The sequence below is a fragment of the Porites lutea genome, chromosome 6 (assembly GCF_958299795.1).
Source record: "Porites lutea chromosome 6, jaPorLute2.1, whole genome shotgun sequence".
Taxonomy (NCBI): Eukaryota; Metazoa; Cnidaria; class Anthozoa; order Scleractinia; family Poritidae; genus Porites; species Porites lutea.
In genome coordinates, this window is record NC_133206.1 from 8020758 (window position 1) to 8039347 (window position 18590).

Here is an 18590-nt window from a genome sequence, read left to right on the forward strand (position 1 = left end):
TTTAACTTTGCCTGTAGCTCCCTAACCAACCTTACCTGCTATAAAGCACTTATAGCGCATAACGAATAGTGACAAAAAGTGCACATGCTGGTTAGAAGTCGCTACTTTTGTGACTGTCTTGAAGAATGATTTTGTTTTGCAAGCATGTGGTTTTGAACTTTCATTGCCAGTAAGCTCATGTCCTCTCAGAGGACTATTTGTATTTTTTCTCCCTGAGTGTGCACATGCGTCCTCGAAATTTCTCCCTTCACCCTAAAACACTGGAACCTGCTACGTAGGTGTACATGTGCATCTAGATGACCACCATTAAAGGTGATGCAGTGTCTTTTAGATAGTAGTGAGAACTATAAATGTTATTGTCACCTAGATGACCCATGTAAATGCTAATTAAAAGTTGTCAGTGTTAGTGAATTTGTTTTTTTAGAACTTGTCCCTTTTAGGCTTGAGTGACATTTCGGCTTGATAGCTTCAATCCTTTGTGCGAGTTTGACTATTTTTCTATTTATTGAGTGGCAAATGAACATTAATAACAGGTTTTATTTTCAACCAAAAAGTTATTTGAAGATTGTTGAAATAAGAGAGTGATATGTAACGTTAAATTATTGAAATTAAGTTTAATTTATGGTATTGAATAACAATATTTGAGATGTTTATTAAGAAAAAAATCCAGAGCCTGGAGCATGCAAAAAGATAACAAATGTTATTTATGTTTTGAAGTAATTTATAATAAGTTATTGTTACTCATAATAAGATGTATGCTTGTTTTAATAATAAAAGTTTAAAAGCCAATATTGTGTAAGCTGAGTTTAACTCCGTAAAAACCGACTTAGTTTTAGATCAATGTGAGCGAGGAGAAGTGGCTGTATTTGCAGATTAAAATAAAACTATACCTGCGTTGAATCCAGTTTTTGGAGGCCCTTGTTGTTCTAATTTGAAGAATTACGAAAAGCAGTTCTTCTTGACAGAGAAGACAAATTCCCTATACCCCGTAAGCAAGCTCTTGGCAGGGGGTGGGAGTGGGGGTAGTGTTTTTGGAAGGAAACAGAGTGTTCTCTCCTCATCACTTAGATCCATTTGAGGTAGGACGGTTTTGGTCCCCTGAATCGTCCTCTTCCTGAATTTTAATTGCTCATATTTGTATTTATTGGTGTTATTTGGGAGAGGGGAACAGCATAGAAACGGCTGTAAGTTCTCGGCATTTTTTAAGAATATTTCTTCGTAAGATTTATTGAAAGTCTAAATGAAGTCGAAAAATACCCAAAGTTCAAGAATTTCACTCGGCTCACTTTCTAGCCGGTAGCCAAGATTTTAGTCCAGAAAAAATTCCCAGCCTCCAACCGAAACTGCAGTTTTTCATTTTTTAGGTGGATAAAGAATTGTGATTGTAGGTTGCAAAGTAATTTTTTGCGGCATTATTTTCTATTGACCCCTACTGGATCACAACAATGACTTCACGCTTTGTTAGTTGTGTGTGAAATTTGCACTTTTTAGCAAAGCTGGTTTGTGATTGGTCGTGTAAATATGAAAGGTATTGACATTCTGACTTCCCATGTGCTTTAGCAGTCATTGCCTAGAAACCGTTTCGACGCCAAATGCCACAACATTTGGGAGTCCAGACATTTTGCATGTAGATTTGAATGCCAAATGTGATTCTTCTAAGCCGGGAACATGGTTGGAAACTCTGGTAATGATTTTGCTTCCGTTCACGCGCTGATGTAAAGTGAAATTCCATCACTGGCGAGCGGAGAGGTACCATTGAGTTGCCGAGCACTTGACGGGAGGTTGAACTCTTGCACTCTCCATTGAATTGCCACGAAGCAATCTGCAGTGAAGATTCGTCGATTCATTGGAAATCTACTGAGAGCTTTAAACAAGTGGTGAAAACGGTACAAGAAAGACAAAGAGTATTAAAAGTCGCTCGTTGTTAAGTTTTAACATTCCATAGCGACGACTTTTGGCGCAATTGCGGATAATCATATCACCTACGGGTTACAAATTGTCGAATGGTAAAAGCTTTAGTTATTTACAGCACAAACACGCGAAATCATCTAATGTGGAAGCGATCAAATTGTCCTAACTTCGCTGGGATTTTATAAGCCGGGCGATCGCAAACTGGATACAAAGCGTGCGAGTGCAAACAGCGGTTAATTAATGTTATTTTATGCAGGGATTCCGCCGTTGTTAACAATCGTCTTTAATTATTAAATTTGTTTACTCGGGAGATCCTTGGTTTATTTAACGACTTGAGTACTTTAACCATTCAGTTGCCAAGACACCAAAGAGTTAAGTACAAAAGATGACTTCAAGAAGTTCTCCAATACTTATACCTCGCTACATGGAGAAAGACTACCTCCAAAGTCTCAATGATCGATTCGCTTCTTATGTTTCTCGCGTGCGGCAAATGCGAGAACAGAGCGGTCGAATGGAGACAGCAAATCTCATTAACACGACCAAGATTCTAGAAGACGAGATCATTGCTTTAAAAGCCATGTACGAGCGGCAGCTTGAAGAGTTGAGGAACAAACTTGAAGAAATGGCACGCGAAAGAACCCAACATCAACTGGCTGCGGCGAAGAATTCTGCTTCTGTGGCTGAGCTGCAGGACAAGTGAGTTAACATAATTATAAACTTTTTAAGAATGATTTTTCTCCCTATTTCTCTTTGTTTTTGCCCTTATGTAAAAACTTAAGAGAAGGAACAGAGAATTTATTTTCATTCTGATCTGTCACCAAATTCCCACTACCAGTAAGCATAGGGTATCAATTTTAATGATTAACTTTTGACTAGTTGACCCAAAAGTTCTTCATAGGACAGCTAATCCCTGCTTCAATTAATTTCCAAGAAACACTGTAAAAGTACTGTATTTAAGACTTGCTAACAAGCAGTCCCTACAATGTACTGTTCTTGCACCTCCACCCCCACCACTGCCTGTGTCAGAATCAGATTACAAGATTTAAGAGTTATTCGTGACTGTTTATGGCCTAAATTATAATTGTTCTTAATTCCATCAGACTTGCAGAGGAGACAAGTGTGCGTAAAAAGACAGAGAATGCTCTGGCAGATGCCCAGCGAGTTATTGCAGACAAGGAAGCTCTCCTGCAAGATGCCAGAGTCACAGCCACCCAACACCAAAATGCCCACATGGACACCAAGCGAGACAGAGATGGACTCCAGGCTGCTCTGACCCAAACTCAGCAAGCTCTAGATGTGGAAGTGGCGGCAAAAGCTGATCTGCAGACACTGGCTAATCAGCTTAAAGAGAAGCTTGCCTTTCAGCAACAGCTTCATGAAAAGGTGCATTGTATAAACTGTGCAGAGAAAATTTTTGTTAGATTAGTGCATGGTTTCACCCACAACTGAATAGTTTATGCATGTTTCTTTGGGTGAGCTAGTTAGTAGACAAAGGAATTGTGACCTTAAACCTGGTGACAATTACCATAAAATTCCAAAAATAATCCCCGGGGCTTATATTTTGAAAGGCCCTTTTTTGAGGGGCTTATTTTTGGAGGGGCTTATCTACGGAGGGAAATTTGTCTTTCAAAATGGATTGGGCTAGCCGTATAGTTGGAAAAAAAATTTACCGTTTTTGCTTTGTGTTACTTGGTATTTGAGGGCAATTTTCCAAGTACAAGCCCCCTGTGGGCTTATATTTGGAGGGACGATTTAACAGAGGGTTTTTTGCGTTACCAGTTTGAGGGGCTTATATTTGGAAGTGCTTATTTTCGGAATTTTATGGTAATTACAGCAATTGCTATAGCCTGTGTCACAGACTTAATTTAACCTCAGTAACATCTGTGAAGCAGCACTGATATCCTTGTTCTAGGCCTCCAACAGACTCAACGAATTACTGGAAGAACATTCCAGGTAGGAGCCCAGAACAAGGATTTGGCGCTGTTTCACAGACCGACTTAATAACCAAAGTTAAGTTTAGTCTGTGGTTCAGGCTACAATTGCTATGACTGTCTCTCCACTGGAGGCATCTGAGGGCTTGCCTGGGAATATTTTTGATTTGGGGAGCCCTGAAAAGGGAATTTCTGTGCATTTAATTTACACAAACAGGGAAATTATTTTTGGGCCATTAGGAAGAAGTGCTGTGAAACAAATACAACAAATTTATTATCCTGCATTAATAAATAAATAAAAAATACCTCATTTTCTCTGAGTGGCTGGTACTTCCATTAAGGCTAGACAGCAATTTTAGCCAGTCGCCAGAGCTTCTGGAGAACCCAGGGATACATTACCTCATAATTTGTTCTTAGGTCATGGCCAGCCGCTAAAAAATACACTGTCTGAATCCCATTATTTGGGAGTCAGATTTAATTCTAAATTTATGATCTCCTATTTTACCTCCCATTTTTTGTTAATTGTTCTTCAGGAGCTGTATGAGATGCGTTGTCGCCTGGATGAAGCTGACAGGACAATTCTGTTGGCCGAAGAGAGGCTGCATGAACACAACATCATTGATGAAAATTTGTCTGCCATGTTAGCCAAAGTAAAGATGCACAGTGAAGCAGAGCTAAGAAGGTTCAAGGAAGAGTCAGAGATCTCCTATCAAAATGGGGTTAGTTATCATATTTTTGCGAGTGCTCAGTACCAGCCTCTTTTGGAAGAGTCAATACAAGCACTTGCATATCTGACAAAGTCATCTAGACTTGCTGAAAATCAGAGCTTATTATTAATTGTTATTTCAGTCTGTTTTCCTAACTGGGATTATACTCCTCTCTGTAATAATAATGGGTAATCATACCAGTTTGAGTTCAGTTTGGAATTTATTTTACTGCATTTTTCAGAAAGTATCAATATTAATTATGGCCAAATGCAATTTGAGCTTTTTTCCAAATTGAAAAAAAGGCTTATATGATTATTGTATAACAAAATTACCCTAACAGTCCCGCCCTGTCAAGCGTACCCCATTATTTGAAAAATGAATCCGTCAGTCGTTGGCGCAACCGGTATCTTGGGGGGGTACACTTGACCTCAGTGGCTTGACTGCAATAATATGCATGGAATTATTTACACGCATGGCTTTCTTTTGACACTTTCCCTAAAATATAAGGCTCGTAGAACAGTTGTATCCTTTGTCTTTCAAATGCCTGTCCAAATGTGTCATCATATATAACTTTAAGAATATCTAGCTTGTAATTATCCCCTAGCCTTGCTTGTTTATAAACTCAGCGTAGAAGTACTTTCAACAGTTTGTTGAGATCTGCAGGCTTGTAACTCGCAGTTTACTAAGAAACAGATTGAACAATCATTGCACAATAATGCTGAATTTCTCCAATAATTATTAATGTTGATGGCTCAATGATTCCCCCAACCACTTAACGCTGGGAACTTTAAGTTTAATCAGTATAATTATTTTTTTTCCCTCTTGACAGATGAATCAAATTAGGGTGCAGTTGGATAACGAATCTCGTAATCTTGCTGCTGCAACAGATGATAACATTCGATTGAAAGCTCAAGTAGAAGCCTTGCACTCCAAAAACATCAATCTTGAAGCTAAGGCAAGTGTCTTTTTTGTTTGTCAGAGCAGTTTCCTTTTTGAAGGGTATACCTAGGAAAATTGTCGAAAATCAGTTTATAAAGAAAAATAACATTTGTTGGCTGACTAGGTAGACAGTTGCTGACATGATTGTGAAAACCTTTTGTATACCCTATAGTGTTCCAGTCTGGAATCCCAGAATGCAGGATTGATTCAGAATCTGGAGATGGAGCGTCAGCAAGCTGCAAACAGCATAAAGAACCTTGAGGCCAAATTACGTGAACTCCAAGAGGCTCTGATGGCAAAAGTGCGAGAGCTTGGCCTTGCATACAATGCTCACTTACCCCTGGACCTAGAGCTGGATGCCTTTGCTACTTTGTTGGAGGCAGAAGAAAGAAGGTGAAGTTTTTACCCAAGATTTATCTTAATTTACATGTTTTTTCTTTCCTCTAGCTGAGGCTTCAATGACTGTTATAAAAAATACTGGTTATATGTTGATGTAGCATGTGATGGCATCATGTGTCTCTCTTTAAAAAAATTGACAAAAAAATTGTTTCTGAAGAAATAAAAAAATCGAAGGACCCCTCTAGATCTAAGGTCTTCAGTTGTCCAAAGGACATGTGACTAGTCTAGGGTCTCTCTCTGTCTCTTTCTTACTCTGTGGTACGAGTGGGAAAGGACCCTGGGAAGAGTTGCTTTTGGAATAAATTATGAATTAATGTCTCATCAAAGTCCTAAGCTTTACATACTCTGTGGTACAAGTGGCAAAGGACCCTGGTAAGGGTTGCGTTTGGAATAAATTATGAATTAATGTCTCATCAAAGTCCTAAGCTTTACATACTCTGTGGTACAAGTGGCAAAGGACCCTGGTAAGGGTTGCGTTTGGAATAAATTATGAATTAATGTCTCATCAAAGTCCTAAGCTTTACATAAGGTCTGTCATTAACAGCTGGGGCCAGGGATTTTCCCTGCCTATTATGAACGTGAGCCCCGCCTACTTTAATAGGAAAATAGAAGAAAGTAAAACCAAACAAAATCCCCAGCTGTTGGATTCCCCACCTACCTGCAGGGACCGCGGAGGGGGAGGGGCTGGTAGGGCCACGGCCCCACCACTTTTTTGCGCCCCCGCCCCCACTTTTGGTAAATCACATACTATGATTTTATTCCTTTTTTCGATTTTCAATATGAAAAAATTATTTTCAATTGTCAGCCCTCCCACTTTTCACCTTGTTCCGCGGTCCCTGACCTGTATCATTAGCTTGGCAACTTGAAATTTTAATGACAGCCCTGTTACATTTTGATGCTCTGATTGATGAAAACAGCAACTTTTAATGATCAAATTCAAAATGTTACTATTGTATTTGTTCTTTTTCTCTGTGAACTTGAAAATCATCCAGCAGGCAATTGTGAATTAATAACAAAGTGCAAGGGCTTGTTCATTTTAATCACTCCAAGACAGATAAACAAAATGGGACAATTTCAAATAAAAAAAATAAATAAACAAAAACAAAACAAAATAAACAAATAAACAAAATTGGACAATTTCAAACTAATTCATAAAAGATTCAACATCTCCAGTGATGACAGCAAATGACAGACAAGGCTCTGCTCTAAGAAAAACTCAAAGGAGCCTAGTGCTCTGAACCTGTGAAATCCAGGGTGCCCAGCATATGATTTCTAGGTGGCTAGGAGCAAAAGTTAGACCCCAGTATTGTCATCTTTCCCTAAAATGGATGCTGTAAAGTCAAAGAGGTATTCATCTTATAAATAGAGGTGTCTCCTTTAGGGATTGAAAGTTTTTTTGTCTTAAGGTTTTCACAGAGGAGAGTCAACTATAGCTCTGCATCACACAAACTTGTTTGACTGTGAGAAGGGGTTAAACATAAGTTCAGCAATATTCTCAAGACAGAGGTGACAAATTATTCTGAGAAACAGTTGTTGTTAATGAAGTGTGGGCATGTAACAGTTGGTCTTGTCCCATCTTTGTTATCAATATTGACTAGTTTTCCCATGTTGAGAGACTTAGAATTTTTAGGTGTGTGCTAAATCTCTCATAAGCCCTTAAACACACTTTGTTTTATATTTAGCCCAAGAAGCATTCAGTCTCTTATAATAGCCTCTTTTGTCATTGTGTGGTTTACTTCTTCATACCATTGTTCAGTGAAAGAAATTTTTGTTTTAACTTGCATTGTTAAGATTAAACCTCGCTATGGAGAGCAAACTGCCAATAGGGCCTGTCCGTTCTCGGACTTGGCATCCCACCACCTCTGAGAAGCTCATTACTCCAACAGTGAAACGTCCAGCAACCACCCTGGGTATCACACACCCACCTGTTATTACCAGCACAGTGATACAACGGCCACTGACACGACCAAAGACCACCACAGGTAACAAGAATTGATCAGTCAGCTCAGTCTTAAATTATTCTTTCACTGATAAATGTAGTATCTTGTGGTAATGTATATTGTCGCTATGAGCGCACGTGAACAGCTTTAGGTAATTGCTTGATTTTAGAGTTTTCTTATGCCATACATCTTTTATTGTATTTCGTCTCTTTCTTTTGCCATTAGTACAATTTTATTACAAATAAGATGCCAGATCTCTTGTTGGTTGTCAAACCAGTAACTGATTGAAGAAATTTAATTTCTTTTGGTCAACTTCCATAAATCATAAACTTTTTGCCAAAACTTAAGTACAGAAATTAATGGTTAGATAATCAATATGCAACTAACAGATTTTGTTGAAAATAAACCCGTTTGAATATTTTTTGTTGGCATTGTACAATAGTCATGTAACCGTTTTATAAAAATTTATGTTATAAGCTGTTCAATGGTTTTAGTACATTATGGATTATATTTTTTGGTTACAAAAGCCAGGCAGGTCACTTCTCAACTATTTTCTTTCTGCCAACAGGTACCTTGGCTGCCAGTAAAATAAAACCTGTGGTTGAGCCCATAACCACTGTCAGTCCATACAGACACACCTGGTCATATGTTCCAAACTTTGTAGACTACCACAGCCCTACTTCAAGGTAATAACACAGAAATGCACAATTATTTGTTTTTTCAAGCACATCACAGTAGGGGTAGTTCTATGTTTAGGAATTTGAATCTAATGGGTAATTTGCAGTAAGTGTTTACTTTTAAAATATACACAAATATTGAACAAGTGGCAATGGATCTAAACAGAAGTAAAGAATATACACTTAGTGTCAGATCCTGGGGAAACAGTTAGTTTTGTTCTCCCGAGAGTCCTGATGTTTCCCGAGACAAAGTTGAGGGAAACATCAGGACTCAGGGGAAAGCAAAACTAACTGGTTTCCCTGAGAGACCTTAAGGGACATCAAGTGTTTTGTTATATTCTAGACTTTCACTTTAACAGCGACAAAAGAATACGCTTAAGTGCAGCGAATCAAAACAGGCGACTCGGTACTTATAAGAACACAAATTTAATTCTCAAAACCACTGAATGAATGATTTACAAAGTACTTTCCTTATATTATCTGCCTCGTTTTCCACCACTAGCTGCTGTCTCTCTTCTGGGATAACATTGAAAATCGTTGCTTTTTAGCTTGTTTGTGTTGTTGTGTTCATTCATGAAAAAGAAAACTGGCAGTGTTTTTCCCTTCTTCTGTCACTTCACTTTCCACCATGCTTTGATCACGTGCCATGATGTATCCCGAGCGGGTACATTGCGTAATGTATCATGATCAGGATACATCATGATTTTAGTCAAGGCCATGTGGCCAAGAATCAGCCAATGGCTGTCCCTGTTTAGTTGAGTGAAAGTCTTGAAATATAACAATTATTATGCTTATTTATTTAGGGGGACTTGTCAATATTAATGCATTGTTTTTTTTCTCCATGTGCTTGACTGTGACTTCCTTTAATGAAACAACTTTGTTGTTTTCAATGTAACGTCTAGCTTTGACAAGTTGCTCTGTTTTTCTGACTGATAGGTTGAAATAAAATATTGAATTCTTCAATAGCCTTTTGACTTAATATACACATTATTCACCTAACAATTTTTTATTCCTTCGGTAATGTTTCACTTATCGTAAAAAAAATGCCAAACTGAACACTACTCATTTCCCTGAACATTTTATGCATGTAATTCTAGCATTTCATTGCAGCTGTTTAAGAGAAGACTGTCTTTAAAACTATTTTATTTTGACAGGGTCCTCCTGATCAATGTATGCTTTAAAAAAAAGTGAAATTAATAAAATTTTAGGCCTCTCAATGTCATTTTAAATCTATTGAAAAATCAATTCTCAGCGATAATGACTGAATCAAATATAAAGTTTTGGTCTTTCTAACCTTGCAGTTAGCCATTTTTTAATTACATGGCACTGAATGTAATGGAACACACACTGCTAATACTTTTTCCATTCTGGGCCAGTATTCAGAAGGTTGTGAATTGTATAGGCATTTGTAATATGGATCAGTAATCTTCCATTAAAATGTCTGATTCTTATGATGTATTGACTTATTCACCAAAAGAAACATTTAAATTGGAAATGTTTTCAACTGGTAACATTTGCTGTTGACATCAGTGGATCGTTTTAAGCTGGGAAAATCTTCTTGTTAATGAAAACAAGTAAAAGACCTTGATTGTCATTTTGCCCAAACCAAATAAATAGGGAAAGAAAAACGAGAAAATTCCGTGCATTTTCCTCTAGCATTTATCAAATAGAGGAACTGTTTTCCTTCAGTATTCCAATTTTTCCGCATAACATTGAAAATCAACTTATATGTTACTATAGCTTCTGCATAAAATGATTTCACTTGTTGCATTGAAATTGGTGAGTTCAGAACGAAGTGTTACTTGGGGAAATCTGCAATAAAACTAATATTATCTTTAAAATTGTATGGAAAAAAAAGAACATGAAAATTTTAGTTGAAATCTGACTCTGGTTTTTCTGTTTCTTTTGGAGGTATCGCTTTCTTCGAAGCCTTCCACGTACACTGGCCCAGTATAACTACTTCAAGGTTTATCCCTGAGAAACTAAACAGCAAAGCTTCCTCTTTCTAAATTACTTGCTAATGTAGATGTAATTTTTACCTATTTCTTTTTATTCATGGTTTTAATGAGCAAATTAACATTTAACACACCAAGAAAGAATTACCAAACGAGCAACAGTTCTATTACTGAGTAGGAAACTTTCTCATGGATTGTAGGTTCTAAGCTGAGATTTACAGGAAATAATTATTTAGAAAATTATCTTGTCATAAATACAGTAAGTGCAGATTTATGTTATACAGTCAAATGGAAAGCAAGTTTTATAAGTTATTTGAATTTAAATGATTCTTTTATTATAGAGTCTTTTTACTGTCAAATTATTGTGAGAAATATTACACATAGTTGGTCACAGAGAAACCAGTTGTGCAAATTGATGAAGTTAATTATAATTGAAGCATAGTCTATTCACATTTGTCATTCGTAAAGTTTTATTCATTGTTGAATTATCATAGGAAATGTTAAAATAATTTTATCCACAAAAGTTGATTGCAAAGAAATTATTTTAGAGGTTTATATTTGATTCATTCATAATTACTTTACTGATTCAAATATTCATTTATAATTCTATAACTGATTCAAATTTGTTGTAACCATTATAGCACACATCTGCTTTTCATTATTTTTTTTCTTTGTTGAGTAATTGAAGGAACTGGGACATTTAGTCAGTTGGGGACCAAGGAATTTGTTTTACATGATTCAGATTTATCATTGTCATATATAATCCATTCAATTTAATTATTAATATAATTTTAGCCCTTGATTTTACCTCTATCATTCCAGGCTTTATTTATTATTTAATTTTCATGTAATTATAAGAAATGAAAGAAAGATGATATTTATGCAGTTGATTACCAACTTAATAATGTATTGCTGTTATGATGTGAAGTATATGAAAATAATTAATTGTTAATCAGTTATCAAAGCATATATACCAGAGAATGACTATTCGGGATAGGATAGGACGTGATTGTCACTGCAAGTGACTGAGTCAAATAATTATCGATTTATTAAAAACGTTGATGAAGGTTAGGATGATTGACTTTTTTTAATTTCGTAGATGACGAAAATGAACAGTTCTGGTATCACACATTATGTAGTCACGTTTTTTATCACTTAATGCACAGTAATAACAAATCCGTTATCTTGTGATTAACTGGATGGATGCTTGCAAATATTGGCCAATTTTTTCCATTTTTTAAAACTGTTTCGTTTTACTCTAATTTTCTTTTCACAAGATGAAAATATAAGTGGATTCGAATCATTTGCTCCCTTACAAACCTTAATTTTAGACTACGGCGTTGAATTGCTGAAATATACGAAATACAGATGAATGAAGGGATCAAGGAGAGAGAAATGCAAAGATTTAGTTTTATCAAATGAGTTGTAAGCGCCTGTTTACATGGAGGTGGGGGACCCCAGGAAAGCTGCTGGAACGTGAGACAACCCGCTTATGAGGGGTAACCCACCTATCTCATTTCAAATTGAACACGTTTACATGATAGGTGGGGTGGTCATATCAGAGATTACATGGACAGGCGGTTTATCCCACCTAAGATACGGGTAATGTTTAAAATTTGGCACAACTATTTCTCGTAAATGATCCTACTTTTGCAAGATAAAAACGTTTGTTATATATTCAAACTTACCGTTCTCTTTTGCAATTTGCAGAATGTTTTAATAACTTTTTTAATGAAAATAATTATCTCAGTTAAGTGTCCTATAAATGTCTTAGTCGTCGACATATTTTGGTTGGTGATTACAGCGTAAATAGCAATACTCAAACTTTGGGCATGTTGTTACCCAGAATGTTCTAAATTGCATGATGTTCGCTTTGAAAAACCTTTTTTTTGTTGTTGTCACTTTAATAATATTAATGAACACACTAGCTTTTCCAACTTAATCTTTAATCACATAAACTATAATTAATAAATCTTTTGTAAACTTTATGGTACTTTCGTAAGCAAATCACATCAATAAAATCATTTTTTAACTTTGCCTAACTTTTTCTTTGGTTTACGGCCTGGCTGTGCCTCGAATGTTCGAGGCATTATCTTTTTCCTCCTTTTTTGGACACCTTTTCCAGTTTAAAAAACTGTTTGGAAAATACAAGAAGTATGCACAAGTTTATGATGGCAAAGAAAGTTTGTCAGTATGTTCTAGGCTAAAGAAAACATGTCAGTTTCTGAAACCTTGTATCTATGGTTAGTTTTAAAACTGTTGACAAATATAACAACAGCGTCCAAAAAATAACAGCTATACCACTTTTACACCTAACAAACCACGCAACGCTGTTGTTTCACATAAACAGCAATAAGCATTTAGGGCTCTCAGCTCAAATAGCAACATACCAGATTATCTTGAAATTAGAGAAACCACAAAACATGACCTTGTTAAAAGAAGTCGTAAAATAGGAAACACTAATGTGCTAAGAGTAAAGTAGTGTAAAGAATGATCAACAATCTATTTTATACACTCTGGTTGTCTCCCCACCCCCCCTCCCCCGTAATTTTTTGTTGCTTACGTTATTGTTTTCAAATACTCTTGGAAATATTTATTCCTCCTAGGAACATTTGAAAACAATGGCTTATGCAAAATATGGGGGGCATATGGGTACTGGGTAACAGAGAATGGAGGAAATTCTCTTTATTAACAATTGAAATTCATGCACCATTTTTGGTGGAATTTTTCAAGATGCAGAAACAGTGGTGTGCTTTGTTTACTTAGGCAGCATTGACCCTACACTGCACGTCATCGCAGAGCTACAAATAAGTCACCATTTTTGGTGGAACAAATTAAATGTGTTCGGACTCAATCCAGGACGCATTATGCGTCGTAAAGGAAATTGCGCATGGCCTTAGGCGCGAAATTCGGAGGAAGACTACTGCATTGTCAATATGTCGTTGGTACGACAATTCTCATGCGCTCAAAAATGAGGCTTCGTTTAAAACTTTGTCGAGACATCATGGCCAGCCTCAGGTAATATAAGATCATGTAGGACATTGTCTGATGATCGACTTCTATTTGCAGCTCTGCCATCGTGTACGTAGCTGTAGAGGAAGCGACACAATTATTCTAAGTTATATCATTCTATACCCTTTCTTCAGTCATACAGGTAATGTTCGAATCTTGGAGGTTAATCCTGATGGTAACTATGTCAGAGTCTTCAACACTTCAAGCTTTAAAGTAAGTTAAATTGTTTAAATGGATAGTGGAGATCCGTCTCGTTCAAAGCAAAAAAAGCTATTTTTGTTTATGTATAAGTTTAAAAATCCATGGTAGGGACGGTTTTCTTTATATGTGGACAGCTAACATGTAGCGGTTTGACGCATCGATAACAAAGACGGAATAAATTGCAATTTAAAATATTTTGTGGACAAAGTGATGTTCAAGTTCAGTGCTTCTAGTCTAGTATTTGGGTCGGTAGGTTTCATAAGAGAAAGAATAAGAAAAGTTGTTAAATATATTTACCAAAATGACTGTAACTTGTTTCCTTGTGTATGCCCTTTTTTAACGCAGTGAGGTAAACCAAAACATGAAGCTTTTTTACCTGAATCTTCCTATCCATACTCAACATGACCTGCTCGCCATTTTGCCTTGAATTCTATTAGGATGAAGAGATTGGTGGATTTATGATCCAACAGAATGTAGCTGGCAGGCCTGTTACAGTGTTCCGTTTTCCACCAAGGACTAGGCTTAAGGCTTTGACCCATGCGACAGTAAGTTTACTGTACTGTGTTTCAACAACCTAAATACTGCGAAGAAGGTCACGGAAACTACCTACTTAACTTCAGAGACCATGCATGGGGGACAGATGTCTCGTAACTGCATGTACTTTCTAGCTTGTTTATCCATTTTCGGGCTTAGCTTTAACTTTTATTATTTTATTTGAAATTAGGAAGGCGGAATAATTGCTGTAAAGTTGTTTCAGTCGACCTCCTGAAAATTCGCGAAGTGACCTCAAATTTGACGACTTCTCAAGATCAAACTAGTCGACAAATAATACTGACTGTTATTTATAGGTTTGGTCTGCACAAAGCCTAGCAAGACACAACCCTCCTTCAGACTTTTTGTGGAAAGATCAGCATAAGTGGGGGACTGGACCTGAGTGCACCACAATCCTTTGCAAGCCTAATGGACAGGTGGGTTCCTGTATGGATTCTCTTGGATCTTCTATGTTTCAACGTAAACACTGTCACATATCCGCGCTTATTTCAGTGTTCAAAGTCCAATTTGTCTTCTACTCTCTGGTCAACATTCGCGGGTAACTCGCTGACGACATAGTTTTTGCAATGTCGCTCTCTCAGAGATTTTCGGCGGGGAACACTTTTAGTGCTAAAAGCTAAGTGACCCGAAGTAGCCAATGAGAGCACATGCCGTTGAGGAAAAAATCGTGATGCACAACTCAGGGCTGTCACTAAGAGCCGGGTCCGGGGATTTTCCTCGGTTACTATGAGCGAGAGCCCCGGTTACTTTCATAGGAAACAAAAGGAAAACAGAACCCAAAGAACTTCCTAACTGTCCAATTCCCCTCCTACTATTTGCATATACCCGGCAACTTGAAGTTTAAGTGGCAGTCCTGCACAACTACAATAAAATATACGGTGTAAGACACCGCTATAACGTGCCCGTATTATTTACCTCTCCTTCGGCACTTGATGATATCCATGCAGGCTCTATAGTAACCTTGGACCGCTGGAGCTTTTATTTCAACTTTGCATGTGAGGCACCAGTTTCTAGTTAGCAGCCCGTTACCCAGTTCTAGTCATAGCATTGTGCTCGTCGGAACTGATACTTTTATCGTTTTCGAAAATCGGGAAATTTTGTCCTGCTGTTATCACATAGCCTGTGTTGCAGCCCAGCCACGCATAGTCGAAACTATTGGTATACTCTATACAGGCGGTTTGGAATGTCTGCGATGGTATTAAGACACGATGTTAATTTTAATCATTTACTTCACCGCGCTTTAGGCTGTGGCATGGACCACCGCTGCTTACCCATTCGGTGTACCAAACCAAATTCCCACACGAGACACCGGACCAGTTGTCCCTCCAGACGGGGGACTGGAAAGAGAACGTGTCAAGGAGAGGACGTCCCCTCGCTCTCCTAGGTAAGAAACTCTAAAATCTGAGCACTACAGTATATCGTCGTTGTCACTTTCTCTCACGGAGTAAATGATGCATTCGTGAGAGGAAGTTTTAACTTCTGAGACTGTGGACGAAATTTTGCAATGTGACCATTCAAATGAAACCTCTTCAGCAATACTTTCACATGGTACTATTTATTTAGTATGTAGTTCTAACTTTTGATTCTGTGGATGAAATCCAATGGTGTGACCATTCAAATGAAACCTCTTCAGCAGTACTTTCACAAGGTACTATTTATTTAGTATGTAGTTCTAACTTTTGAGTCTGTGGATGAAATCCTAAGGTGTAACCATTCGAAGTAAACCTCTTCAACAGTACTTTGACATAGTTTTATTTGTTTACAGATTTTGTAAAATTTTACTTCTGGCCTCTTTTGGAGGGGTTTCAAAATAAGGATACTTATAGGATAGATCCAAGTGTGTAACGTGAAGGGGAAAAGGAAACCAACCTTTGTCATCACGAACCCACTTTCCCCATCCCTTTTCTGCTGCTTGTTACGTTAACTAGTTTTTATTTCTTGAAAGAGTATCTTGGTCTGCTTAATTCTTTGCTTTTGCAAAGGGATGGGGGTATGGTATGATTAATTTCGTAGAAAAACAAACTGCATCCGTTGTTGACAGATTTTTTCCTTTGTCATTCTAACTCTCTCAGATCGAAAATCCCAGACCCTATACCGAGGGAGATAGAAGGGAAACCTTTCTCTAATCCCCCAACTGATCCTCTTCATCCGCACACTGTTCAAACCAGGACCAAGATCGGCGGCCATGATTCCATGAGCATGCACCCTCAAGCGAGGTCACAAAGTGAAAGGCCGGATCCTGCTGGGGCCAGTCGAACTGGAGGAGCTCCCTTAAGAAAGTTCACGGGGACTTCTTTGCCCAATAGCAAGGTTAGTGACAGGTTGATCAATGGCCGTGATATTCCTAAATTTGCAATAGGCCATTTGCACGATGGCGTCATTTTACTACTACAACCAGAATCCTTTTCGTTTTTCTTTTCATATTCAAATTTGGTAATCCCAGCGAGATTTAAATGACAAAAGCCGTAATTTGCAAAAGAAAGGAAAACCCCGGAAGTATTCTGGTCGTAGTAGTAAATGATGTCATCGTGTAAATGGCCCATTCTGTATCGTTTTCTGGGCATCAGAAATAATGATAGTGATAATGATAATAATTGGCTTAATCAAAGAAACACAATTACTGGTAACCGAGCAGTTTACATTGTGGCCCACAAATAATATAAGAAAAAGGAATTGATAGAAATGAACATGACAAGTATGACTCCCAACTGGCCAACGGGCTTCCGGTTTGGATTATTCGCGCGGTCACGCTGCCCCAACAACCCCAGTGGTATAGCAGGGCCTGGTTACTCGCCTTTTTATTCAGAAAACTTATTAACTTGCCCAGCAATACCGGTTGGACAGGTTGTTAAGTTATTTTTAAATCGATTAATGGCTTGGTTTTTGATTGGTTGATTAAAAATAAGTATTCATTGGCTTGTTGTCGAAGGTGGTGGCAGTGGGGGTGGAGGTAGTGGTGGTGGTGTAGGGAAAATAGAAAAAAAATATTGTTTAGGCGTGAAATACTAACTTTGTGGAGTAGTGGGAATGGGAGTCTCACTGTTAAATTTTATTGACCGCAGAGCTCAAGTCCAAAGAATGGTCATGGTGGATCCATCCGTGTCCTTCCCGCAACCGATTTCAGTTCACCATCAGCAAAACATCAGGACAGATTAAGCCAAATCAACAGTCAGCAGAAAGTTGAGTTTCAGCCGCCGATGCCTCGACCCTATTCTGTGACAGCGCGCACATGGTAAGATCTGGCCTATTGCATTTCAATTTTACTTTCGGAAAGCTAAGGAGCTCTACAAATGTGAAAACTTGCTCTTGCGTTAGTGAAACTGAGCGAAACAAAAACCAACCAACCAACAAACAAACTTAACGCCATATGGCCTCGAATCCAGGTCCTGATCCCCTTACTAATCTAACCTACTCTTCGGTACGTACCTGGGAAAATATCTTGTCACCGCGATAACTCTAATCTGTTCAGGTTTTCTGCTAACGCGCATCTTAGCAGAACAAAGAGAAGTAAGACACAATTGTTGTCAATGAGATAAACCATCCTGTTACGTGACTGTATTAATAGTCATCCAGTGATAGTGATGTAACATGTTAATGTATCGTCATCATTTTTTCCATTATTATAGACCAAATATTATAGAAGTCACAAAGAAGCCAACACGATTACAAGTGGACGTTAGTGTCTGTTAGTAGAGTGGGGAAGTTTTGGAAGAAGACATAAAAGCATTGCACCAGAGCGTATAATTTATCCTCATTTAGTTTTGCTGGAATTGCGTCATTTTTAACGCCAACTGCCAGTTAAAATCTTGATAACTTGAACCAAATACAGGCTCATGTACTTTTACCTGGTCATGCAATTTCAGCTTTAATAACTCGTGGAAGGGTGTTGATCAACTTAGTTGGCGGAGAGAAGCGCAACCTATGCGTTCTTTTTTACATACAAACCTTTCACCCCACCCCCCCCCCCCCCCGCTCCACCCCTAGCCTTGCATTAATTTTGGGACCTTTTCTGAAACATTTCACCCCATAATAGATCTTCAATGAAACAGTAATAACCTACAAGCGTCACAATGGAAGACTCTAAAAAGAGTAAACCCCGGTCAAAAATTGGGCTTGTAGTAAAGTCTAACGTTCTCGTCTTGTCCTTTTTGAGGCATAAACTCTTTAAAGGATCCTGTCCACTGTTCAACCCATGCAAGAGCCCGGAGAACAATACATCAGTATGCAAAGCAAACCACACCCTCTTTCACCTCAATATTGGGGGCACAAACCGGAGATGGCTTATGTCATCGGGAATCTTCTGTGCCAGTTTTTCAAATTGTTTGAAGGGAGCTCGTCTTAGGGTAAACAACTCTCCTAGAAATTT

The 18590-nt window shown here is 37.9% G+C and overlaps 1 protein-coding gene across 3 annotated transcripts; it reads left to right on the plus strand.

The window, feature by feature from the left end:
* The first annotated feature begins 1730 nt into the window (after positions 1–1730).
* Positions 1731–18089, plus strand: LOC140940755 (lamin-B1.S-like). Of its 3 annotated transcripts, XM_073389715.1 has the most exons (14): positions 1732–2607; positions 3012–3294; positions 4376–4561; positions 5379–5504; positions 5661–5881; positions 7679–7869; positions 8396–8513; positions 13606–13684; positions 14110–14217; positions 14521–14640; positions 15469–15608; positions 16297–16534; positions 17287–17456; positions 17851–18089. In XM_073389715.1, coding segments are annotated over exons 1-14 (2292 nt in total). In that variant the 5' UTR covers positions 1732–2296; the 3' UTR covers positions 17852–18089. The 3 variants fall into 3 exon arrangements, with proteins under 3 accessions (XP_073245817.1, XP_073245816.1, XP_073245815.1); XM_073389716.1 differs by lacking the exon at positions 17851–18089 and having other exon boundaries at positions 1731–2607; positions 16393–16534; positions 17287–17460; XM_073389714.1 differs by lacking the exon at positions 17851–18089 and having other exon boundaries at positions 17287–17460.
* The last annotated feature ends 501 nt before the right edge of the window (positions 18090–18590 follow it).

Bases quoted from the DNA above. Each gene is read 5' to 3' on its own strand.
- LOC140940755 (XM_073389714.1), top strand. From the start codon at position 2,297: ATGACTTCAAGAAGTTCTCCAATACTTATACCTCGCTACATGGAGAAA. The intron at 2,608-3,011 runs GTGAGTTAACAT...TAATTCCATCAG, and splicing joins GTGGCTGAGCTGCAGGACAA to ACTTGCAGAGGAGACAAGTG. The intron at 16,535-17,286 runs GTTAGTGACAGG...TATTGACCGCAG, and splicing joins CTTCTTTGCCCAATAGCAAG to AGCTCAAGTCCAAAGAATGG.